Source organism: Cetorhinus maximus, chromosome 13 (genome assembly GCF_964194155.1).
Source record: "Cetorhinus maximus chromosome 13, sCetMax3.hap1.1, whole genome shotgun sequence".
Lineage (NCBI taxonomy): Eukaryota > Metazoa > Chordata > Chondrichthyes > Lamniformes > Cetorhinidae > Cetorhinus > Cetorhinus maximus.
The window spans coordinates 73,939,885-73,966,906 of NC_135891.1; the positions used below are offsets into that span (position 1 = coordinate 73,939,885).

At 46.0% G+C, this 27,022-nt stretch overlaps 2 protein-coding genes across 5 annotated transcripts in view; one reads left to right on the forward strand and one right to left on the reverse strand.

Annotated features, from left to right (window-relative positions):
• Positions 1-23,605, forward strand: part of wdr55 (WD repeat domain 55) — a 60,947-nt gene extending 37,342 nt beyond the window's left edge. For all 4 annotated transcript variants that reach the window (XM_078555568.1, XM_078555571.1, XM_078555569.1 and 1 more), the window contains exons 4-9: positions 4,883-4,983; positions 13,524-13,611; positions 15,525-15,704; positions 18,906-19,005; positions 19,796-19,965; positions 22,405-23,605. In XM_078555568.1, coding sequence (XP_078411694.1) covers positions 4,883-4,983; positions 13,524-13,611; positions 15,525-15,704; positions 18,906-19,005; positions 19,796-19,965; positions 22,405-22,726 — 961 coding nt within the window. In that variant the 3' untranslated portion in view covers positions 22,727-23,605. The remainder of the gene's footprint in view (positions 1-4,882; positions 4,984-13,523; positions 13,612-15,524; positions 15,705-18,905; positions 19,006-19,795; positions 19,966-22,404) is intronic.
• Positions 1-27,022, reverse strand: part of LOC144688703 (DNA-binding protein RFX2-like) — a 911,596-nt gene that overhangs the window by 150,171 nt on the left and 734,403 nt on the right. The gene's annotated exons all lie outside the window — the stretch shown is intronic.

Consider the following 27,022-nt stretch of genomic DNA (forward strand, 5'->3'; position numbering starts at 1 on the left):
AGTGTGATAGTCAGTGGGAGTGGTCAGTGAGTGTGATAGTCAGTGTGAGGGGTGTCAGTGAATGTGATAGTCAGTGCGAGGGGTGTCAGTGAGTGTGATAGTCAGTGGGAGGGGTGTCAGTTAATGTGATAGTCAGTGCGAGGGGTGTCAGTGAGTGTTATAGTGGGAGTGGTGTCAGTGAGTGTGATAGTCAGTGCGAGGGGTGTTAGTGAATGTGATAGTCAGTGGGTGGGGTGTCAGTGACTGTGATAGTCAGTGGGAGGGGTGTCAGTGAGTGTGATAGTGGGAGGGGTGTCAGTGAGTGTGATAGTCAGTGGGAGGGGTGTCAGTGAGTGTGATAGTCAGTGGGTGGTGTGTCAGTGAGTGTGATACTCAGTGGAAGGGGTGTCAGTGAGTGTGATAGTCAGTGGGAGGGGTGTCAGTGAGTGTGATAGTGGGAGGGGTGTCAGTGAGTGTGATAGTCAGTGGGAGTGGTGTCAGTGAGTGTGATAGTCAGTGGGAGGGGTGTCAGTGAGTGTGATAGTCAGTGGGAGTGGTGTCAGTGAGTGTGATAGTCATTGGGAGGGGTGTCAGTGAATGTAATAGTCTGTGCGAGGGGTGTCAGTGAGTGTGATAGTGGGAGGGGTGTCAGTGAGTGTGATAGTCAGTGGGAGGGGTGTCAGTGAATGTGATAGTCAGTGCGAGCGGTGTCAGTGAGTGTGATAGTGGGAGGGGTGTCAGTGAGTGTGATAGTCAGTGCGAGGGGTGTCAGTGAGTGTGATAGTCAGTGGGTGGGGTGTCAGTGAGTGTGATAGTGGGTGGGGTGTCAGTGAGTGAGATAGTCAGTGGGAGGGGTGTCAGTAAGTGTGATAGTCAGTGGGAGGGGTGTCAGTGAGTGTGATAGTCAGTGGGAGGGGTGTCAGTGAGTGTGATAGTCAGTGCGAGGGGTGTCAGTGAGTGTGATAGTGGGAGGGGTGTCAGTGAGTGTGATAGTCAGTGGGAGGGTTGTCAGTGAGTGTGATAGTCAGTGGGAGGGGTGTCAGTGAGTGTGATAGTCAGTGCGAGGGGTGTCATTGAATGTGATAGTCAGTGGGTGGGGTGTCAGTGAGTGTGATAGTCAGTGGGAGGGGTGTCAGTGAGTGTGATAGTGGGAGGGGTGTTAGTGAGTGTGATAGTCAGTGCGAGGGGTGTCAGTGAGTGTCATAGTGGGAGGGGTGTCAGTGAGTGTGATAGTCAGTGCGAGGGGTGTCAGTGAATGTGATAGTCAGTGGGTGGGGTGTCAGTGAGTGTGATGGTCAGTGGGAGGGGTGTCAGTGAGTGTGATAGTCAGTGGGAGGGTTGTCAGTGAGTGTGATAGTCAGTGGGAGGGGTGTCAGTGAGTGTGATAGTCAGTGGGAGGGGTGTCAGTGAGTGTGATTGTCAGTGGGAGCGGTATCAGTGAGTGTGATAGTGGGAGGGGTGTCAGTGAGTGTGATAGTCAGTGGGAGGCGTGTCAGTGAGTGTGATAGTCAGTGGGAGGGGTGTCAGTGAGTGTGGTAGTGGGAGGGGTGTCAGTGAGTGTGATAGTCAGTGGGAGGGGTGTCAGTGAGTGTGATAGTCAGTGGAAGGGGTGTCAGTGAGTGTGATAGTCAGTGGGAGGGGAGTCACTGAGTGTGATAGTCAGTGGGAGGGGTGTCAGCGAGTGTGATAGTGGGAGGGAGGGGTGTCAGTGAGTGTGATAGTCAGTTGTAGGGGTGTCAGTGAGTGTGATAGTCAGTGGGAGGGGTGTCAGTGAGTTTGATAGTCAATGGGAGGGGTGTCAGTGACTGTGATAGTCAGTGGTAGGGGTGTCAGTGAGTTTGATAGTCAGTGGGAGGGGTGTCGGTGAGTGTGATAGTCAGTGGGAGGGGAGTCACTGAGGTTGATAGTCAGTGGGAGGGTTGTCAGTGAGTGTGATAGTCAGTGGGAGTGGTCAGTGAGTGTGATAGTCAGTGTGAGGGGTGTCAGTGAATGTGATAGTCAGTGCGAGGGGTGTCAGTGAGTGTGATATTGGGAGGGGTGTCAGTGAGTGTGATAGTCAGTGGGAGGGGTGTCAGTGAATGTGATAGTCAGTGCGAGGGGTGTCAGTGAGTGTTATAGTGGGAGGGGTGTCAGTGAGTGTGATAGTCAGTGGGAGGGGTGTCAGTGAATGTCATCGTCAGTGGGTGTGGTGTTAGTGACTGTGATTGTCAGTGGGAGTGGTGTCAGTGAGTGTGATAGTCAGTGGGAGGGGTGTCAGTGAGTGTGATAGTCAGTGGGAGTGGTGTCAGTGAGTGTGATAGTCAGTGGGAGGGGTGTCAGTGAGTGTGATAGTCAGTGGGAGTGGTGTCAGTGAGTGTGATAGTCAGTGGGAGGGGTGTCAGTGAGTGTGATAGTCAGTGGGAGGGGTTTCAGTGAATGTGATAGTCAGTGTGAGGGGTGTCGGTGAATGTGATAGTCAGTGGGAGGGGTGTCGGTGAGTGTGATAGTCAGTGAGAAGGGTGTCAGTGAATGTGATAGTCAGTGGGAGGAGTGTCGGTGAGTGTGATAGTCAGTGGGAGGGATGTCAGTGAGTGTGATAGTCAGTGGGAGGTGTCAGTGAGTGTGATAGTCAGTGGGAGGGGTGTCAGTGAGCGTGATAGTCAGTGGGAGGGGTGTCAGTGAGTGTGATAGTCAGTGGGAGGGGTGTCAGTGAGTGTGATAGTCAGTGGGTGGGGTGTCAGTGAGTGTGATTGTCAGTGGGAGGGGTGTCAGTGAGTGTGATAGTCAGTGGGAGTGGTGTCAGTGAGTGTGATAGTCAGTGGGACGGGTGTCAATGAGTGTGATAGTGAGAGGTTTGTCAGTGAGTGTGATAGTCTGTGGGAGGGGTGTCAGTGAGTGTGATAGTCAGTGGGAGGGGTGTCAGTGAGTGTGATAGTCAGTGGGAGGTGTGTCAGTGAGTTTGATTGTCAGTGTGAGGGGTGTCAGTCAGTGTGATAGTCAGTGGGAGCGGTGTCAGTGAGTGTGATCGTCAGTTGGAGAGGAGTCACTGAGTGTGATAGTCAGTGGGAGTGCTGTCAGCGAGTGTGATAGTGGGAGGGAGGGGTGTCAGTGAGTGTGATAGTCAGTGGTAGGGGTGTATGTGAGTGTGATAGTCAGTGGGAGGGTTGTCAGTGAGTGTGATAGTGGGAGGGGTGTCAGTGAATGTGATAGTCAGTGGGAGTGGTGTCAGTGAGTGTGATTGTCAGTGGGAGGGGTGTCAGTGAGTGTGATAGTCAGTGGGAGTGGTGTCAGTGAGTGTGATAGTCAGCGGGAGGGGTGTCAGTGAGTGTGATAGTCAGTGGGAGGGGTGTCAGTGAGTTTGATAGTCAGTGGGAGTGGTGTCAGTGAGTGTGATAGTTAGTGGGAGGGGTGTCAGTGAGTGTGATAGCGGGAGCGGTGTCAGTGAATGTGATAGTCAGTGGGAGGCGTGTCAGTGAATGTGATAGTCAGTGGGTGGGGTGTCAGTGAGTGTGATAGTCAGTGGGTGGGGTGTCAGTGAGTGTTATAGTCAGTGGGAGGGGTGTCAGTGAGTGTGATAGTCAGTGGGAGGGGTGTCAGTGAGTGTGATAGTCGGTGGGTGGTGTGTCAGTGAGTGTGATAGTCGGTCGGAGGGGTGTCAGTGAGTGTGATAGTCAGTGGGAGGGGTGTCAGTGAGTGTGATAGTCAGTGGGAGTGGTGTCAGTGAGTGTGATAGTCAGTGGGAGGGGTGTCAGTGAGTGTGATAGTCAGTGGGAGGGGTGTCAGTGAGTGTGAAAGTCAGTGGGAGGGGTGACAGTGAGTGTGATAGTCAGTGGGAGGGGTGTCAGTGAGTGTGAAAGTCAGTGGGAGGGGTGACAGTGAGTGTGATAGTCAGTGGGAGGGGTGTCAGTGAGTGTGATAGTGGGAGGGGTGTCAGTGAGTGTGATAATCAGTGGGAGGGGTGACAGTGAGTGTGATAGTCAGTGGGAGGGTTGTCAGTGAGTGTGATAGTGGGAGGGGTGTCAGTGAGTGTGATAGTCACTGGGAGGGTTGTCAGTGAGTGTGATTGTCAGTGGGAGTGGTGTCAGTGAGTGTGATAGTCAGTGGAAGTGTATCAGTGAGTGTGATAGTCAGTGGGAGGGGTGTCAGTGAGTGTGTTAGTCAGTGGGAGGGGTGACAGTGAGTGTGATAGTCAGTGGGAGGGGTTTCAGTGAGTGTGATAGTCAGTGGGAGGGGTGTCAGTGAGTGTGATAGTGGGAGGGTTGTCAGTGAGTGTTATAGTGGGAGGTGTGTCGGTGAGCGTGATAGCCATTGGGAGGTGTGTCAGTGAGTGTGATAGTGGGAGGAGTGTCGGTGAGCGTGATTGTCAGTGGGAGCGGTGTCGGTGAATGTGATAGTCAGTGGGAGGGGTGTCAGTGAGTGTGATAGTGGGAGGGGTGTCGGTGAGCGTGATAGTCAGTGGGAGGGGTGTCAGTAAGTGTGATAGTGGGAGGGGTGTCGGTAAGCGTGATCGTCTGTGGGAGGGGTGTCGGTGAATGTGATAGTGGGTGTTGAAGGGGGTATTGGTGAGTCTGATCATAATTGGGGGTTTGGAGGGTATTGTTGAGTGTGATACTCAGTGAGGGGATTGTGCGTATTCCTCAGTGTGATCGTGGGGTGGAGGGGTGTATTGGTGAGTGTAATAGTCAGGTGGATGGGCTTTGGGTATCAGTGAGTGTTGTAGTCAGTGGGGGAATAAGTGAGTGGGAAAGTCAGTGAGGAGTGTTTGGGGTCATGAGGTTGCGCTCTGTTGCTTCTTGAACGTGCCTCAGGCTGGGCTGTAACTCTAGCTGTTCGGATAACACTGAGCAAAATGTCAACAGGAACATGAAATAAATCTCAATTCAATTTCAAGCAAAATGAACTTCTGCCTTCAATTATGTTCCAGTGTCTCATACTCGTGTGAGGAATCTGGAAACCAGGAACTGTGGTCTTCGGGCCATCACTTAAAATCCTGTCGACAACTGGCATTCACTCCAAATGGGCAAGGTAAGTCGATTAGATCAATATCTCAAAAAATGCAACTGTCCACATGCATATCAAGGTCAAATTGTTAAATTTTCACTTGAAGCAGCAACGCCTTCAGTAACTATCTGAAACTTCAGGAACACTGTCTGATACTCTCACTCTTCAGTAACACTGTCTAATACACACAGCATTCAGTAACACTGTCTGATACTCACAGCATTCAGTAACACTGTAATACAGCCTTCAGTAACACTGTCTGAAACTCACACCATTCAGTAACACTGTCTGCTACTCTCACCTTTCAGTAGCACTGTCTGATACTCACAGCATTCAGTTACACTGTCTAATACACACAACCTTGAGTAACACTTTCTGCTCCTTGCACCCTTCAGTAGCACTGTCTGATACTCACACCTTTCAGTAACGTTGATACTCTGACCCTTCAGTAACACTGTCTGATGCTCGCACCATCCAGTAGCACTGTCTGATACTCACACCCTACAGTAACGTTGATCCACTCACCCTTCAGGACGACTGTCTGATGCTCGCACCCTCAGTAACATTGATACTCTCACCCTTCAGTAACACTGTCTGACACTTGCACCCTTCAGTAACACTGTCTGACACTTGCACCCTTCAGTAACACTGTCTGACACTTGCACCCTTCAGTAACACTGTCTGACACTCGCACCCTTCAGGATCACTGTCTGAAAGCCACACACTTCAGTAACACTGTCTGATGCTGGCATCCTTCAGTAACACTGTCTGACACTCGCACCATCCAGTAGCACTGTCTGATAAGTAACACTGTCTGATACTCACACCCTTCAGTAGCACTGTCTGATACTCTCAGCCTTCATTAACACTGTCTGATACTCGCGCCCTTCAGTAACACCGTCTGACACTGACGCCCTTCTCTCAAGAAGATATAGCAATGTAATTGGAACATATTGCAAAATAGTGGTATGTGTGTGAGATTTAATTGGATTAAAGGCAGCTGGGCTGAAGGCTTTGATATATTAGATAAGCTATGTTTGAAAAGTTAAGTAGGTAGACATATGGATAAAGGGAACATTTGTAATTTTAAATAAACCAGGCTAGATTGTTTTCAAACGAGGGGTAAAATATGTCACCTAGCCAGGTGAAGTTCAGAAACAGCGTGTTTATTTTTCCCAAAGATTAGTGGTAAAATTGGTACTGAGAGATTTTTATGATCGGTGAAGTAAACATAGAAACATAGAAAATAGGAGCAGGAGTAGGCCATTCCACCCTTCGAGCCTGCTCCGCCATTCATTATGATCATGGCTGATCATCCAACTCAATAGCCTGCTCCCACTTTCTCCCCATACCCTTTGATCCCTTTCGCCCCAAGAGCTATATCTAACTCCTTCTTGAAAACATACAATGTTTTGGCCTCAACTACTTTCTGTGGTAGCGAATTCCACAGGCTCACCACTCTCTGGGTGAAGAAACTTCTCCTCATCTCAGTCCTAAATGGTTTACCCCGTATCCTCAGACTGTGACCCCTGGTTCTGAACTCCCCCACCAAAAGGGAACATCCTTCCTGCATCTACCCTCTCTAGTCCTGTTAGAATTTTATAGGTCCCCCCTCATTATTCTGAACTCCAGCGAATATAATCCTAATCGACTCAATCTCTCCTCACATGTCAGTCCCGCCATCCCATGAATCAGTCTGGTAAACCTTCGCTGCACTCCCTCTATAGCAAGAACATCCTTCCTCAGATAAGGAGACCAGAACTGCACACAATATTCCAGGTGTGGTCTCACCAAGTCCCTGTATAATTGCACCAAGACATCCCTGCTCCTGTACTTGAATCCTCTGGCTATGAAAGCCAACATACCATTTGCCTTCTTTACCGCCTGCTGCACCTACATGCTTACCTTCAGTGACTGGTGTACGAAGACACCCAGGTTTCGCTGTACATTCCCCTCTCTCAATTTATAGCCATTCAGGTAATAATCTGCCTTCCTGTTTTTGCTACCAAAGTGGATAACCTCACATTTATCCACATTATACTGCATCTGCCATACATTTGCCCATTCACTCAGCTTGTCCAAATCACACTGAAGCATCTCTGCATCCTCCTCAAAGCTCACCCTCCCGCCCAGCTTTGTGTCATCTGCAGATTTGGAGATATTATATTTAGTTCCCTCATCTAAATCATTAATATACATTGTGAATAGCTGGGGTCCCAGCATCGATCCCTGCGGTACCCCACTAGTCACTACCTGCCATTCGGAAAAAGACCCATTTATTCCTACTCTTTGTTTCCTGTCTGCCAACCAGTTTTCTATCCATCTCAATATACTACCCCAACCCCATGCGCTTTAATTTTACACACCAATCTCTTATGTGGGACTTTGTCGAAAGCCTTCTGAAAGTCCAAATAAACCACATCTACTGGCTCCCCCTCATCAACTCTACACGTTATGTTCTCGAAAAATTCCAGTAGATTTGTCAAGCATGATTTCCCTTTCATAAATCCATGCTGACTCTGTCCGATTCTGCCATTGTTTTCCAAGTGCTCAGCTTTTAAATCTTTTATAGTGGACTCTAGAATTTTCCTCACTAACGATGTCAGGCTGACTGGTCTATAATTCCCTGTTTTCTCTCTGCCTCCCTTTTTAAATAGTGGGGTTACATTAGCTACCCTCCAATCTGCAGGAACTGTTCCAGAGTCTATAGAATCTCAGAAGATGACCGCCAACGCATCCACTATTTCTAGGGCCACTTCCTTGAGTACTCCGGGATGTAGATTATCAGGCCCTGGGGATTTATCGGCCTTCAATCCCATCAATTTCTCCAACACCATTTCCCTTCTAATACTGATTTCTTTCAGTTCCTCCCTCTCACTAAACCCTGTGTTCCCCAACATTCCTGGTATGTTATTAGTGTCCTCCTTTGTGAAGACAGAACCAAAGTATGTATTTAGTTGGTGAACCATTTCTTTGTTCCCCATTATAAATTCCCCTGTTTCTGACTGTAAGGGACCTACATTTGTCTTCACCAATCTTTTTCTCTTCACATACCTATAGAAACTTTTACAGTCATTTCTTATGTTCCCTGCAAGCTTACTCTTGTACTCTATTTTCCCCTTCTTAATCAATCCCCAGCGTTGGAAATTCTACCAGATGAAAGCCTTCCCCCAGGAGCTAATTACAACTGGGCAACCTGGAAGTGCCTTAACAGACTTAGGACTGGTGTAGGTCGTTCAAAGGTGTCACTAAGCAAATGGGGATATACAACCAGCCCGACAACTTGTGAATGTGGAACTGAGCCACAGACTATGCAACATCTCCTGTAATGCCTATCGCTAGAGGAACCCTGCACTGTTGCAGATCTTGCCGAATTCAACAACAAGGCACAAAAATGTGTCCAGTTCTGGCTGGGCCATGTATAGCCTGTCCGTGGACACGATAAGAAGAATCAATCCCTTGGTCTTCCTTTGCTCAATTCTAAAGTGCTCCCAATCCTCAGGTCTGTTGTTTTTTCTGGCCAATTTGTATGCCTCTTCCTTGGACCTAATACTATTTCCAATTTCCCTTGTAAGCCATGGTTTGGCCACCTTTCCTATTTTATTTTTGCGCCAGACAGGAATAAACAATTGTTGCAGTTCACCCATGCGCTCCTTGAATGTTTGCCATTGCCTATCCACCGTCATCCCTTTAAGTAACGTTTTCCAATCCATCATAGCCAACTCACGCCTCATACCATCGTAGTTTCCTTTATTAAGATTCAGGACCCTAGTCTCAGAATCAACTACATCACTCTCCATCTTGATGAAGAATTCTATCATATTATGGTCGCTCATCCCCAAGGGGCCTCGCACAACTAGATTGCCAATTATTCCTTTCTCATTACACAATACCCAGTCTCGGATGGCCTGTTCTCTAGTTGGTTCCTCAACGTATTGGTCCAGAAAACCATCCCGTGCACACTCCCGGAATTCCTCCTCTACGATATTGTTACTAATTTGATTTGCCCAATCTATATGCAGATTAAAGTCACCCATAATTACAGATGTTCCTTTATTGTATGAGTCTCTAATTTCCTGTTTAATGCCATTTCCAACATCACCACTACAGTTTGGGGGGTCTATATACAACCCCACTAACATTTTTTGCCCCTTAGTGTTTCTCAGCTCTACCCATACAGATTCCACATCGTTGGAGTTAATATCTTTCCTCACTATTGCGTTAATTTCCTCATTAACCAGCAATGAAAGTCCACCGCCTTTTCCTTTTTGCCTGTCCTTCCTAAATACTGAATACCCCTGGATGTTCAGTTCCCATTCCTGGTCACCCTGCAGCAATGTCTCCATAATCCCGATTACATCATACCTGTATACATCTATTTGCGCAGTTAATTCATACACTTTATTGCGAATGCTCCTCGTATTAAGGCACAGAGCCTTAAGGCTTGTCTTTTTAACATTACTTGTCCCGTTCCCACTATTTTTGACTGAGGCCCTGTTTGATTCTTGCCCTTGATTTCTCTGCCTATCACTTTTCTTATTCCCCTTTCTGTCTTTAGTTCTTGCCCTTGATTCCCCCTGCTCTGACTCCTTGCATAGGTTCCCATCCCCCTGCCATTTTAGTTTAAACCCTCCCCAACCACTCTAGCAAATATTCCCCCGAGGACATAGTCCCGGTCTTGCCCAGGTGTAACCCGTCCAGTTTGTACTGGTCCCACCTCCCCCAGAACCGGTCCCAACATCCCAGGAATCTGAGACCCTCCCCCTCACACCATCTCTTCAGCCATGTATTCATCTGATATATCCTGCTATTTCTACTCTGACTAGCACATGGCACTGGTCGCGATCCTGAATCACTACCTTTGCGGTCCTACTTTTCAACTTACTTCCTAATTCCCTATATTCTGCTTTTAGGACCTCATCCCTTTTTTTTACCCATGTCGTTTGTACCAATGTGCACCATGACCACTGGCTGTTCACTCTCCCCCTTCAGAATGTCCTCTAGCCGCTCTGAGACATCCTTGACCCTAGCACCAGGGAGGCAACATACCATCCTGGAGTCTCGTTTGTGGCCACAGAAACACCTATCTATTCCCCTTACAATTGAATCCCCTATAACTATTGCATGCCCACACTTTTTACTCCTCCCCTGTGCAGCAGAGCCAACCGCGGTCCAACGAATTTGGCTGTTGCTGCTTTCCCTTGAGAGGCCATTCCCCCCCCAACAGTATCCAAAGCGGTATATCTGTTTTGCAGGGGAATAGCCACAGGAGATTCCTGCACTGCCTGCCTAGTCCTCTTGCTCTGCCTGGTGGTCACCCATTCCCTTCCTTCCTGTGGACTCTTAGCCTGCGGTGTGACCACCTCTCCATATGTCCTAAGGTCCAAAGACATAGTGAAATAATGGGAATTTGCATTCAAAGGGGAAAATATGTATAAAGGAGCAAAGGCATAAAGAGTAGGCATTCTAAGATCTAACAAGTGTGAAACGCTTTTAGCATCTAAGCCTCAAGCTGCTGTCTACAAAGAACTAAAGTTAAGGAAACTAATTTTGAATTGAATTGTTCAGGGTGTCATGTTTCTTTGCCTGAGTTTTTTAAAATCTAAGTGTCTTACTGTTGCCTTAACAGAAATGTAATTGGGAGTCAGATTATTTAGGGGGTTTAGAAGTTATAGTAGTAATTTGTAGACATATGTATTTGCTTAAAAATAATTTTTCTTGTTAATAAATGTTTTGTAAAAACCTATAAGTTTAGGTGGTCTTATTACTACTGAATTCAAAGCCTGCATCTCGAAACATACAAATTGCACAATTAGTTGTGGTAGTTGTTTCAAGTTTCCCTCTGGGATTTGAAGAACTCAGCATTTGCCATTGGCTGTACCATAACATGGTTGGGGGTTCTTTGTGGGATATATTTGAGATTCCTTGATTGGTTTGGAGTCGGTGAATCTTAAGGTTATGAGTATGAGAAGCACTTTGATTTCAGGAGTTGGTGTGAGGTTTTTTTGAAGTGGTGAGACTGCAGCATGGCTTTGGCAGTTGCTAAAAATTGTTTGGGAGTTGAAGTTATAACTTCGGCTGGTTTACAAAAAGTAACTAAAGTTAGTTAATAGAATTGGCAGATAAATTACAATTGGGATTACTTGCAGGGGCAAAGAAAGCAGATATAATTAAAGGTATAAGCACAGCATTTAAAATTGGAAGTGATGCCTGGCACTAGTGAGTCAGGTAGAAATGAAGAGGCTTGAATTTGGACAAGCAAAGGAACTGAGAAAACTAGAATTGGAGGCAAACAAAAAAGAAAATGAATTGGAAATGAAAAAAAAACTGGAACTAGAGGCAGCAGACAAAGGGAAAAAGAGAGATTATTTCAAAAAGAAATGGAAATGCGAAAACTTGATCTCCAGAGGGAAAAGTTAGCAATGGAAGAGAGAATGAAGGAAGAGACAGAGGCTTAAAAAGCTGGATTTTAAAAAGGAGACATCAAATGCTGAGGAAAGTTCTGATGATGAGAAAACCTTTAACCTAAAACCCAGTGGGGAGATGTTTAAATTTGTACAAGCTATTCCAAAGTTTGAGGAAAGAGATGTTGAAACATTCTTTATTTCATTTGAGAAGATAGCTAAACAGATGAAATGGCCACAGGAAAACTGGACATTGTTGTTACAATCCAGGCTGGTGGGTAGAGCACATGAGGCTTACGCTTCACTGTCAGAAGAAATGTCGGTGAACTAGGATGTGGTGAAAAAAAAGGCTATTTTGAGTGCATATGAGTTAGTTCCTGAGGCACACAGGCAGAAATTTAGGAATATGAGAAAACAGCCTGGGCAAACTTATATTGAGTTTGAAAGAGTAAAACAAAGTAATTTTGACCGGTGGATACAGGCGTTAAAGATAGAGACAACCTATGCAGCTCTTAGAGAAAAATTCTTTTGGAAGAATTTAAAGATTCAATTCCTTCAGTAGTGAGAACTCATGTGGAGGAACAGAGGGTTGAAATAAGCAGCAGCGATAGCTGATGATTATGAGTTAGTTCATAGAGCTAAACCTTTTTATCGTCACCCTTTTAAATCAGAAAAGGATAGAAAGTGGAAGGTGAAAGGAAGGTGGGTAGTCAGGGAAAAGAAGGAGTAGGTGGAAATTCACTGGAAGTATTTTCTCAATAAAAGGGAAGGTGCTGAGGCTAGAAGTGACATTGGAAAATTGAGGTGATTTCATTGTAATAAAGTTGGACATACAAAATTTGTGTGCTGCAAATTGCAGGGAAAATATGTTAGAACTATAGATGTGCAGTAGCACTGTCTAACATTGGCACCCTTCAGTAGCACTGTCTGATGCTCGCACCATTTAGTAACGCTGTCTGATACTCACACCCTTCGGTAACACTGTCTTAACATTCACGCTTCAGTGACACTGGCGCTCGCACCCTTGAGTAACACTGTCTGACACTTGCATCCTTTGGTAACACTGTCTGACACTTGCACCCTTTGGTAACACTGTCTGACACTTGCACCCTTTGGTAACACTGTCTGACACTTGCATCCTTTGGTAACACTGTCTGACACTTGCACCCTTTGGTAACACTGTCTGACATTTGCACCCTTTGGTAAAACTGTCTGACACTTGCACCCTTTGGTAACACTGTCTGACACTTGCACCCTTTGGTAACACTGTCTGACATTTGCACCCTTCAGTCACGCTGCCTGACACTCACACCCTTCACTAACACTGTCTGACACTCGCACCCTTCAGTCACGCTGCCTGGCACTCGCACCCTTCAGTCACGCTGCCTGACACTCGCACCCTTCAGTCACGCTGCCTGACACTCGCACCCTTCAGTCACGTTGCCTGACACTCGCACCCTTCAGTCACGCTGCCTGGAACTCGCACCCTTCAGACACGCTGCCTGACACTCGCACCCTTCAGACACGCTGCCTGACACTCGCACCCTTCAGTCACGCTGCCTGACACTCGCATCCTTCAGTCACGCTGCCTGACACTCGCACCCTTCAGTCACGCTGCCTGGCACTCGCACCCTTCAGTCACGCTGCCTGACACTCGCACCCTTCAGTCACGCTGCCTGGCACTCGCACCCTTCAGTCACCCTGCCTGACACTCGCACCCTTCAGTCACGCTGCCTGAAACTCGCACCCTTCAGTCACGCTGCCTGGCACTCGCACCCTTCAGTCACATGGCCTGACACTCACAGCCTTCAGTCACTTTGTCTGACACTCACGCCCTTCAATAACACTGTGACGCTCGCACCCTTCACTGACACTGCCTGACACTTGCACCCTTCACTAACACTGCTGGAAACTGGCACCCTTCAGTAATAGTGTGCAGCATTGTCTCCAGCCAGAGATGCGGATATTGAAGTGAGAGTTTTGTGCTGTTTAGATGTAGGATGGACTTTAGGCTTGGATGTTTACTGGTCCCCTGACAGTGTTTAACTTGTCTTTCATTTTTGTGATGAAAATTGTGAATTTTGGACCCACTCGTCAGCACGTTAAGCATCATGTGGTGTCAAAAGGTTGTCCGAATTCACACTCTTTCTTCTCTTTCAGAACTTTTCACTGTTTCCAAAGACAAATCGATTCACATTCTGAATGTTGAAAGAGGCAAATTGGTAACAAAGATTCCAAAAGCTCACAGGTATGTGCTGTGGCTGACCACCAGCCTGGAGTGCACAATCTGACGTGAGGGTGTGATTTGGGTGTTTGAGTTGTGGTGGAGGCTGGGTGCATGAGGGGTGTAGCGCATGGGGTACGTGAATGAATGGTCAGGGAGTCCAGCAGGAGTCACAGAATCGCATAGTGCAGAAGAGGCCCTTCGGCCCATCGAGTCTGCACCGACACGTGAGAAACACCTGACCTACCTACCTAATCCCATTTACCAGCACTTGGCCCATAGCCTTGAATGTTATGACGTGCCAAGTGCTCATCCAGGTACTTTTTAAAGGATGTGAGGCAACCCGCCTCCACCACCCTCCCAGGCAGTGCATTCCAGGCCGTCACCACCCTCTGGGTAGAAAAGTTTTTCCTCACATCCCACCTAAACCTCCTACCCCTCACCTTGAACTTACGCCCCCTTGTGACTGACCCTTCAACTAAGGGGAACAGCTGCTCCCTATCCACCCTGTCCATGCCCCTCATAATCTTGTACACCTCGATCAGGTCGCCCCTCAGTCTTCTCTGCTCCAACGAAAACAACCCAAGTCTATCCAACCTCTCTTCATAACTTAAACGTTTCATCCCAGGCAACATCCTGGTGAATCTCCTCTGCACCCCCTCCAGTGCAATCACATCCTTCCTATAATGTGGCAACCAGAACTGCACACAGTACTCCAGCTGTGGTCTCACCAAGGTTCTATACAACTCCAACATGACCTCCCTACTTTTGTAATCTATGCCTCGATTGATAAAGGCAAGTGTCCCATATGCCTTTTTCACCACCCCATTAACATGCCCCTCCGCCTTCGGAGATCTATGGACACACACGCCAAGGTCCCTTTGTTCCTCAGAACTTCCTAGTGTCATGCCGTTCATTGAATACTTCCTTGTCAAATTACTCCTTCCAAAGTGTATCACCTCACACTTTTCAGGGTTAAATTCCATTTGCTACTTATCCGCCCATTTGACCATCCCGTCTATATCTTCCTGTAGCCCAAGACACTCAACCTCGCTGTTAACCACCCGGCCAGTCAGGTCAGGGGCAGGGAGCATATCTCTATCGGACTGTGCTTTTCCTCATTTTACACTCCATTAGCTCCATTTCATTCCCTTTATAGGTGGCTGTTTGGCTGTTTTCCAGTCTGTTTGATCTTTGTGCTATCCCTTGATTATGTTAAACTTGTTCGTCAGTTTGCATATTAGAAATTGGGAAGCTAAGTAGCTCCAAGCCCCTCCCTGCTGTTGTCCAACCTTTCACTTTGCTCCCACGGAATGGATGACCTGTGACCCCTGCTCCCTCCCAGTTCATGACCTGTGACCTCTGCTCCCTCCCAGTGCCTGACCTCGGCTGTCTGCTCCCTCCCAGTGCCTGACCTCGGCTGTCTGCTCCCTCCCAGTGCCTGACCTCGGCTGTCTGCTCCCTCCCAGTGCCTGACCTCGGCTGTCTGCTCCCTCCCAGTGCCTGACCTCGGCTGTCTGTTCCCTCCCAGTGCCTGACCTTTGATTCCGCTCCCTCCCAGTGCCTGACCATTGACCCTTCTCCCTCCCAGTGCCTGACCATTGACCCTTCTCCCTCCCAGTGCCTGACCTTTGAAGCTGCTCCCTCCCAGTGCCTGACCTTTGACCCTGCTCCCTCCCAGTGCCTGACCTTTGACCCTGCTCCCTCCCAGTGCCTGACCTTTGACCCTGCTCCCTCCCAGTGCCTGACCTTTGACCCTGCTCCCTCCCAGTGCCTGACCTTTGACTCTGCTCCCTCCCAATGCCTGATTATTGAATCTGCCCCATCCCAGTTCTTGACCTGTGACCTCTGCTCCCTCCCAGTTGCTCACCTTTTACTTTACTCCCTCCCAACGTCTGACCTTTGGCTCCAGTTCTATTGATCCTTGCTCCCTACAGTGCTGCAATTAATAGCTTGAAGCTGATTGATGAAAATCTCTTTGCCACTGGTGATGATGATGGTCTGTTGAAAGTATGGGACCTGCGTAAGGAAACCTCGTTCATGGAGATGAAAAATCATGACGACTACATCAGTGACATCACGATCGACCAGAATAAGAAGATCCTGCTCACAACCAGGTATGGGACTGCCTCAGGCTGGAGTGCATGAGTTCACCCTGACCACTGTGTCAGGCTGAACTTTGTAACCTTGTGCTACTGATCCTGTGCTGAGCTCCCAAACTATATCCATCTGCTTTTGAAACCCTGATTCATGCATTTGTGACTTCCAGACTCCATTATTTCAATGCACTCCTGGCTAGTTTCCCATCTTCCACCTTCCATAAACTGGAGCTCATTCAAATCTCTGCTACCCACAACCCACAACAAGTCCAGTTCAATCACCATCCTTGTGTTAACTGATCTACATTGCTCCCGAACCACCAACACCTCAAATTTAAAATTCTCATCATTGTGGTGAAATCCATCCATGGCATCGTTCTTCCCTATCTCTAAATTCCTCCAGCTGTCCAGCACTCAGAACTCTCTGTTCCCCCGACTCTGGCCTCTTACATATACCCCATTCTCTTCACTCGTTGAAATGCTTACTTCTAGCCATCTAGACCCCCCACACCCACACCCACCAAGCTCTGGAATTCCCTCCCTATTACTCTGGCTCCTCCATTTCTCTCTCTGCTCCTTTATAATCCATCTTAAAACCTGCTTTTAACCAAGCTTTTATCACCTTATAGCTCTATCAATTTTTGTCTGATTGCATTCTTGTTTCGCACCTTAGGATGGTTTCCTGTGTTAAAGGCATTAAAAAGTGCCAGCTTTTGTGTTTCCTGCCTTTATCCATCCATCTTGATAACTAGAAAAAGCCATAACATACATTTACCACTAGATGGTGATGTGTTCACATTTGAACAAGCTACACGAAGCACTAACCGTTTCAGATCATGCCTTCGCGCATCCTCTGGACAATTCCAAGTGTTTTAAAATTAGTGAAGTACTTTAGAAGTGCAGTGGCTATTTTGTATGTGGATGATGCTGGCCCATCTTCATCCTATTTGATTAAAGAGTCCCCACAATGGGAAATTGAATATCTTTAATTTTCTACCTCAAAGGGTTGTGGATGCTCCGTCGTTAAATAATTTTGGACAGATTTTTGGTGTCTCAGAATTAAGAGATATGGGGAGTGGGTGGGAAAATGGGGTTGAAGCCCAAGGTCAGCCATGATCCTGTTGAATGGTGAAGCAGGCTCGATGGGCCGTGTGGTCTACTCCTGTCCCTGTTCCTTGTGTTCTTGTGTATCCGAGTGGAGTCCTGCACAAGGAGTCAACAATGATTGAGTGGGTAACACTCTCCTCTCGTAGTCAGCTGGCCATGGGTTTAAATCCCAGGGGAGATGGTGGTGTAGTGGTAATGTCACTGGTCTAGTAATCCAGAGACCCAACTAATGCTCTGGGCACACGGGTTCAAATCCCACCATGGCAGCTGGTGGAAGTTAAATTCAATTAATAAATGTGGAATATAAAGCTAGTCTCAGTCATGGTGACCATGAAACTATCATCAATTGTTGTAAAATCCCATCTGGTTCACTAATGACCTTAGGGAAGGAAATTTGCCATCTTTACCTGGTCTGGCCTACATGTGACTCCAGATCCAACCAAGTGGTTGACTCTTAACTGTCCTTTGAAATAGCCTAACAAGCTATTCAGTTCAAGGGCAATTAGGGATGGGCAATAAACGCTGGCCTTGCCAGCGACACCCACATCCCGTGAAAGAATAAAGGAATCCAGGCTGACAATCAGTACAATAATGAGGGAGTGCTGCATTGTCAGAGGTGATCTTTTAGATGAGACATTAACCGGAAGCCTTGTGAATGTAAAAGAATTCCATTTGGAAGGGGAATGGGGAGGGTCTCCTGGCCTGTACTTGTCTCACAATTAACATCAACAATGATCTGATCTTGTATTGGGTTTAGGTTCCCATTAACTCATAAGACATCATTTTGTCATCTTACCGTATCCAAGCCCACGTGAACACACCCATTCTATTAGACCCATTCTATTAGACCCATTCTAAGCAGCAATCAAACAGTTGTTTGGGTTTTTCTATTTCATGGGATGTGAAATTCACTGGCAAGGCCAGTATTTATTGTTCATCCTGAATTTCCCTTAAGAAGCTGTCTCCTGTTTTCAGTTTATTACCTGTCGATAGTCATGTTTATCACTTTCACAGTTCATTTAAGACATCGAGTTCATTTAGCTTGTGACCCTTGTGATTAACTTTGGGACCTTATGACCCTCAGGTGATTAAACACATTGCTGAACGTAGACATATGGACGACCTCCTTATCAATAATCTGTTCCATTTTCTAAAGTTATTTTCTTTTTAGACAGTGATCAATTATCTAACATCACACATATCTCTGTTGAAATGGCTTCCTGTGCAGCTGATAATGTAAATCTATTTTAAATGTTAATCTTCTGTTTCCTGTATGGTTTGTACAAGGTGTTTATCCCATCTGTATAACCTCCTACAACCCTTTGAGATCTCTATGCTCCTCTAATTCTGGTGGTCATGCCGTCAGCTGCTTCGGACCCAGGTTCTGGAATTCCCTCCATAAACCTCTCTGCCTCTAAATCCTAGCTTTTTGACCAAAGCTTGCTCTAATGTCTCATTTGGCTCAATGTCACATTCTGTCTGATAACAAAGCTTCTTGGGACATTAAAGCTGTTATATAAATCTCAGCTGTTGTCACTAACACTACCCATATTGCTACACTTTAAACCAGCCTGTCATTCTCACATTAGCTAGCACGTCTTGGTTTCACACAAAAACTGCAAAAACAAATGTACATCCTCCAACCCCATGTATCATATTTTGTGGGATCTTACCACGGGAAGGCATAGTAGCATATAAAGGGCAGGCTGATGCAGCTGTTTATTTGTTTGCTGTGTACCAGTTGGTGGCCCATAGGTCTCTCAAATCTACTATAATTATGCATTGAGTCAGAGAGGGACAGCCAGAGACTCTACAAGTTCTTCACACAATTCTTTTGTCCCCTCTTAGAAGTTTAAATAAGCAGAGTGAGGAGGGAGGTTTGCAGATTTGTCTGTTTTCTCTCCTCCATGTATTAAAATGTTCACTACGCAATCCCTGCAGGAGGATGTGGTGTGGGCTGATTGTGGTTAAGATGCTTCTCACTCTCTATCACCTGTCTCTCTCTCTGTTTCTCTCTGTCTCTCTCTCTCTCTCACTATCTCTCTCTCTCTCCCCTCCCCTCTCTGTTCTTCCTTCTGCTTCTAACATTTCTCCATCTGTCTGTCTCTGCAGTGGTGATGGTACGATGTGTGTTTTTAACATTAAGAGGCGTCGTTTTGACCTGCAGTCAGAGTTTCAGGATGGTGATCTCACATCACTGACTATAATGAAGGTAAGTTCTTTCAGAATTGAAATGTATTCAAATTGAGCACAGTCAAACTGAGGCCCAAGCCTGCTTTTCATGGAGGTACCAGCAGGTGTAATTGTAAACAGTGTTGGGGGTTAGTCAGTTTATTACTGTTTGGGTCTGGGTGCTTTACCCTCTGAGCTCCTAATGGATACACGTTTTCCACCAGAGCTCTGCTGTTGCTACTTGTAGCACTTGGACGCGAGTGGGTGAGTGAGGAGAGAACCCCTCTCCCTCTCCAAGTAATAACCAATGAGATCAGGACAGTGGGACTGGGCTCAGGACTATCTTGCTGCTGTGTTCATGCTTGATACTCTGGTCTCTGACTTACAGGAGTCAATGGGAAGTGTGGGACTGGAGTTACCCAGACCAGGGAAGGAAGGGAATTAGTAACCAATTCTGTTTATATCACATGTTTTTCATGTTCATTTTCCTGGTGTCAGCCCACAGAGCAATAGATTTATTCAATTCCACTTCACAATTTGGGATTTAAACTCCTGATCTCTGTTGCCAATCCAGCACCTGAACCAGGAGGCCACCCAGATTCTGGGGTGATTCTGTGGACTAGCATTCCAGATTGAACAGATATTGTGAAGTTCATCAGGTGGACCCTGATGGACTGAATAACCTTTATTTCACTTTGGTGAGAAACCCATGATCAGTTCGGGAAGATTGCCTCCACTGATCCCCACCCCCATCTTCCTGTCTGTCCTGATTCAGAGGCTCTTACATTCTGCTTTGCTGGGAGTCGCTAACTCTTTCTATTTGTGATTAGCGAGGCAGTAAGGTTGTCTGCAGTTCAACTGAGGGAATGATCTACCTCTTCAACTGGGATGGGTTTGGAGCCACCAGTGATCGATTCTTAGTGCCGGGCGAATCCATTGACTGTATTGTGCCCATCACCGATAACATTCTGTGTACTGCGTCTATGGATGGTGTCATCAGGTGAGAGCAAATGGCTTGTACCGCGACAACCCCCCACTACACTACTTTACCAGTGTCACAGCCACTGAACCACAGGCCCTGACTGCACAGTGCCACATCATCACCGTACTGCACCACATCACACCAGTCATACCGCCCACTGTGTGGTGCAGCGTCACACTCCCACCACACACCAGCAGGTCACTCACTGTGACATCAAAGTGGGTGGATTTCAGACTGGATCCTGGGCTGCTGCTGTTTCCATCAAGTTTTCCTTTGTCCTAAAATCCTTTAGGATAACTAAATAAACATCTCTGTTTAAAGATGGATACACGAAGTGTTGAATTTAACCTGGTTTGAACTCTTGGGTAAAGGTATTACAACTTGGCAAAGTACAGCCATTGCCGCTGCCCCTGTGATGAGCAGTAACACTGCCATTGTACATGGTGCTGGAGCGGGAGTTGGTGTTTATCAATTTTTATCCCAGGAGGAGCTCAAAGCAGATGGAATGTAGGTCATCTGATCAGATGACCACTGTCAGGAGTTAAAAGATTACCTACTTATTTTAAACTTGGAACTAGGAGCTTTTTTCCCAAGTGAACAGTTAACAGAAATGTGAACTGATTAAGGCAAAATCGTGCAGATGCTGGAAATTCTGAGCAGATCAGGCAGCATCTGTGGAGAGAGAAACAGCGTTAACGATTCAGACCTGTGAATTTTCATCAGAACTGGAACATGTTAGAGAAGAGAGAGTTGTAAGCGAGTGCAGACGCCGGGAATGAGGTGGGGGAGGAATTGGAGGAACAAGAAGGGAACTCCTGCTTTCCACCCTATCACTGACCTTCCCTTTCTGTCCTTTGCTGCTCTTCCGCCTGATGTCTCTGTCTTGTAGTTGCTTAAACCCTGATTCATCACTAACATTTGATGGAAGTGATATTGAGTATTTCCAGCATTCTCTGTGAAGTGATGAATGTTTGTAGGAAGAATGAGGAGAGGCAATATAAACTAAATGATACAATTTTAAAGGGAGTGCAGGCACAGAGACCCTGGAGTGTATGTAAACAAATCTTTGACAGTATCAGGGTGAGTTGAGAAGGGGGTTAGACAAAGTATACAGGATCCTTGGCTTTATTACAGAGGATAAAGTATAAAAGTGAGGAAAATATACAAAACCTTTATAAAACATTGGTTAGGCCTCAGCTCAGTTCACTTCTGGGCATCACATTTTAGGAAGGATGTCAAGGTCTTGGAGAGGGTACAGAATAGTACCAGGGATGTGTGGCTCCAGTTATGTGGAGAGTCTGGAGAAAGTGGAACTGTTCTTCTTGGTGTAGAGTAGGTTAAGAGCAGATGTAATAAAAGTTTCAAATCATGGAAGGTGCAGATAGAGTAATTAAAGAAAAACTCAGCAGTAACAGGAGGCTTGGTAACCTGTAGAGACAGATTTAAGGTAATTGACAAAAGAACCTGAGGTGACATGAAGAGAATTGTTTTATGCAGTGAGTTGTTGTGAACTGGAATGTGCTGCCTGAAAGTAGATTCAGTAGGAACTTTCAAAAGGGAATTGGATGAATACTTGAAGGGGAGAAGTGTTACAGGGCTGTGGGGAAAGAGTAGGGGAATGAGACTAATTGGATAATTCTACCAGAGAGTTGGCACAGATATAATGGATGGGCCAAATGGTCTTGTTTGTGGTATTATTCTATGGTAAGATGACCAGTTCCATATTTGAAAGCAGATAAAGGTGATTCTCACTGATTGTAATCCTGTGGTGAGTAACTCACCTTCTGACTCCCAAAACCTGTATCTACAAGGCATAAGTCAGGATGTGATGGAATATCCTCCACTTTCCTGGATCAGTGCAGCTCCAACACTCAAGGAACTTGAAACTATCCAGGACAAAGGAGAGCCCCCTTGATCGGCACCCCATTCACCACTTTAAACATTCACTCCCTCCACCACCAACACACAATGGCAGCAGTGTGTACCATCTACAAGATGCACTGCAGCAACTCACCAAGCCTCCTTAGGCAGCACCTTCCAAACCCATGACCACTACCATTTAGAAGGACAAGGGCAGCAGATAGGTAGGAACATCACCACCTGGAAGTTCCCCACCAAGTCACTCACCATCCTGACTTGGAAATATATCGCCGTTCCTTCACTGTCCCTGGGTCAAAATCCTGAAACTCCCTCCCTAACAGCACTGTGGGTGTACCTGCAACACATGGACTGCAGCGGTTCAAGAAGACCACTCAGCACCACCTTCTTAAGGGCAATTAGGGATGGGCAATAAATGCTGGCCGAGTCAGTGAAGCCCACATCCAGTGAAAGAAGCTTTAAAAATTGTAATACACTGAGGCTCATGTGACTGTGTGTTATATATATATATATGTGTGTATGGGGCACTCCTGTAACCGTGTGTGAGGGATCCTGTAACCTTGTGTCCATTTTTTCCAGGGCTGTGAATATTTTTCCTAATCGAGTGATTGGGAGTGTGGGGCAGCACATCAGAGAGCCCATTGAACAGATAGCCAAGTCCAGCGAGGGTCGATTCCTGGCCAGCTGTGCCCATGACCAGAAGGTGAAATTTTGGGATATTTCTGATCTCCGTGGGGTTGTCATCGATGACTACAGGAGACGGAAGAAACATGGGAAGTTGAAGTCGTTGAGCAGGAAGGCTTTAGGTTGTGGGAGTGACTTCTTTGCTGATCTTGCGGAAGGAAGTGAAGGGAAAGAGGAAGAGGAAGAGGGTGAGGAGAGTGACAGCCAGAGTGACTGAGACCAGGACTCACAGGCAGATGAGGACTTTCTACACCCTCTACTCCCTGCTCAGCAGTCAGTATCCCAGCTTCAGTCACCCATGAGAAACAACAGACTTATCTTGCCTTCAGCCTGTACAGAGTCTGCCTGACCCTGGCATCACCTCAACATCTTCAAAAAGCAGCTTTCCTTAATTTATATTTTTGTATTTTTTATATTTTTGGCCTGCGGCCTGGGGGGAAGTCTCAGTGCCAGACCGATCTGATGAATTGGGGGGGTGCATCACAGCTGACCCAGCCTTCTCCCTGTGCCCCCAACCCCTTTCCACCAACCTGTCCCTGCTCTGTTATTGATCCACAGCGGCCTACCATTCATTTTCCGTTCTGTTGAAGAGTCATACGGACTCGAAACGTTAACTGTATTCCTCTCCGCAGATGCTGCCAGACCTGCTGAGTTTTTTCAGGTATTTTTATTTTTGTTTTGGATTTCCAACATCCGCAGTTTTTTGCTTTTATCTTACCGTTCATTTTCCTTCATCCCTAGTTTACAAAGTTAGAGAGTGAGCTCTGACTGCCCACCGGTCAGTACATTACTGGTCAGGGCTCTCGGTCCGCTCCAGGCTCCCGCTCGGGGCTTCCGCTCCGCTCCGCTCCACTCCGGGTGCCCGCTCCAATCCGCTCAGCTCCACTGCAGGGCCAGAGTAATTACTGACTCCGGAGAGTCATCAGAACCCTTCAGATGAACGACCTCTGCTTTTAACACTCACTGCAGTCTGATTAAAAGAGTTTATAAATACAGAGTCTATTCACATTAAGAGACCAAAGAAAGAGCTCATATTTGTGGAGTATCTTAACACATCCCAAATAAATAACTTGTTGAAATGTTGTAATGCAGGAAATGTGACAGCCAATTTGTACATAGCAAGCTTCCACAGTCATGTGATAAGTGACCAAATCATTTGTTTTTGTGATGCTGTTTGAGGGATAAATATTGACCAGAACAGGGAGAACTCCCTTGCTCCTCCTTGAAATATTGCCAGGGGATCTTTCATATCCACCTGAAAGGACAGATGGGGGCTCAGTTTAACACCTCACCCAAAAGAGGATCACCCCCCAACAGTGCAGCGGTTTCTCGATATTGCACTGGAGTGTCAGCCTGGATTATGTACTCGAGTCTTTGGAGAGGGATTTGAACCCTTCTGACTGAAGCAAATGCTACCAACTGACCTATGGCTGACAGTGCAATACTTTCTTTGTGCTGCCAATGTTGTGGTGATATAGTCACTAATAAATCCAGTAGGGAATTCAGAAGAAACTTCACCCTGAAAGTGGTGAGAATGTGGAACTCTCTACCACATAGAGCAGTTGAGGCAAATTTTATAGATGCATTTAAGGGGAAGCTGAATAAACACATGAGGGAGAAAGGAGTAGAAGGATATGCTGATTGGATGAGATGGGGAAGGATGAAAGTTTTTACTATCATCCTTTCAGGCAATGAGTTTCATGTCCCTACCACCCTCTGGATGAAAACCTTATCTTTCCTTATGACCAGATGAAATGAAAACCTTTCCTTATCTCCCCTCTAATTCTTGTACCAATTACTTTAAATCTATGACTCTGATTTTTGACCCCACAGTTAGGTAAATAGGTCATAACATACTTAGGCTATTCAGCCCCGTGAGCCTGCTCTGCCATTTAATAAGATCATGGCTGATCTGATTATAACATCCCCCTACCCCCGATAACCTTTCACCCCCTTGCTTACCAAGAATCTATCCACCACTGCCTTAAAAATATTCAAAGACTCTGCTTCCACCACCTTTTCAGGAAGAGGGTTCCAAAGACTCTCAGCCCTCTGAGTGAAAAAAATTTGTCTCATCTCTGTTTTAAATGGGCGATCCCTTTTTTTTAAACAGTGACCCCTATTCTAGATTCTTCCACAAGAAGAAACATCTTCTCCACATCCACCCTGTCAAGATCCCTCAGGATCTTATATGTTTCAATTAAGTTGCCTCTTACTCTTCTAAACTGACATGGATACAAGCCTAGCCTTTCCTTAAAAAACAACCCACCCATTCCAGGTATTAGTCTGGTAAACTTCTGAACTGTTTCCAACGCATTTACATCCTTAAATAAGGTGACCAGTACCGTACACAGTACTCCAGATGTGGTCTCACCAGTGCCCTGTACAACTGAAGCATACTCCCTACCTTTGTCTTCAAATCCTCCCGCAATAAATGATAACATTCTATTAGCTTTCCTAATTGCTGTAATTGCACACTAGCCTTTTATGATTTATCCCTATTTACTCTATCTAGGCTCCTAATAATTTTATACACCTTGATCAGTCATCCCTCAGTTCCAAGGGAAACAACCCCAGCCTATCCAGTCTTTCCTCTTTGCTAAAATTTTCTGGTCCTGGCAACATCCTCGTAAATCGCTGCACTCTCCAGTGCAATCACATCTTTCCTGTAATGTAATGACCAGAACTATACACAGCACTCAAGCTGTTCTCCAACCCCCAATGTTGTACACAGTTTTTTTTTAATGTATTTGTTCGTGGGATGAGAGCATCACTGGCTAGGCCAGCATTTATTGTCCATCAGGTGGTGGTGAGCTGTCTTCTTGAACCGCCTCAGTCCATGTAGTGTAGCATTACCTTTCTGCTCTTATATTTTATATCTCAGCTAATAAAGGGAAGCGTGCAATATGCCATCTTAAGAACTTTATCGACCTGTCCTGCTATCTTTAAGCATCTGTGGACATGCACTGTGCTCTATTCTTCCACATTACTCAGTATCCTCCCATTCATTGATTATTCTCTTGCCAAAATGCATTACCTCACACTTCTCCAGATTGAATTCCATTTTCCACTTTTCTGCGCAACTGACCATTCCACCTATATCATCCCACAGTTTAAAGCTCTTCTCCTCACTGTCAACCACATGGCCAATTCCTATGGATAGGATCTGGGAATCTTGAGGATTGGTCTCCCAAATACGGTTGCTGGCAACCTGGACACTCTCACCTCAGGAAGGTCAGAGACTATCCCAAATGGCAGCCAGGAAATTCATGGTAAAAATTCAATTTATTGATTTCTTGCTCTAAACTTGATTCTCATCAGCCCAATTTTAATAGGATGATTTTGCAATCCTAGGGCCCCATACATTGTGGAGGAAACTCATGTGCAACTGCAGATGGCCCTGTGTATGTGGAACAAACAAACACTTCAATGTAGTGCAGACAGTGTGAACTCATGTATTGATTATGCAAACAAGTTCACCAGACATTCAACAACTGGTATTGACTAAAATGCAACATTACACTGGTAATTTGTTGCAATAATGATGGATAGCACAGATTTAATAACTTTTCACAGATTTAATAATTTATCACAGATTCACACCATACAAATATGTCTGCTGAAATTAGTGAGTTGTTTTCCTTCATTCCACAGCCCCTCTGTTGAGAGGATAAATCCTCTCTGGAAATTTTGCAATTCACTACCTTGTAGGATAATGTCGTAAGAAAATGGTATATTTGAAGAAAGAATTTCAAGATCGTAGAGTATTTAACTCTTGGAAAAAGGTAATGGTTTTCGATATAGGTAGAGCGAGGAAAGAGGTTCTGCTGAGGGAATACGAGCAGCTAGGGGCTAAATTAAAAAGCAGAACCAAAAAGGTAATAATCTCTGGATTATTACCTGAGCCATGAGCTAATTGGCACAGGGTCAATAAGATTAAAGAGGTAAATGCATGGCTCAAAAATTAGTGTGGGAGAAGTGGGTTTGAATTCATGGGACATTGGCACCAGTACTGGGGAAAGAGGGAACTATTCCGTTCGGATGGGCTCCACTTGAATCATGCTGGGACCAGTGTCCTGGTGAATCGCATAACTAGGGTTGTAGATAGGGCTTTAAACTAAATAGTGGGGGGGAGGGTTCAGTTGCTATGACATATAAAAAATCAAAGTTTAAGGAGAGGGTAAGAGTGCAGGTTAGTGACGAGGCTGATTGTTACCAAAAAATGGAAGGAAGGGACAGAGTGTGTGAACGCCATATTGCACCAAAGAATCATATAAGAGTAGGGAAAATTGACAACAGGGCAAACTTAGAGGCTTTGTATCGGAATGCGCATAGCATTCAGAATAAAACTAATGAGTTAACAGAGCAAATAGAGATAAATAGGTATGATTTGGTGGTGATTACTGAGACGTTACAAGGCGAACAGGTATGGGAGTTGAATATCCAGGGGTACTCTGTTTCGGAAGGATAGGCAGGAAGGAAAAGAAGGTGGTGTAGCTTTGTTAGTAAAGGA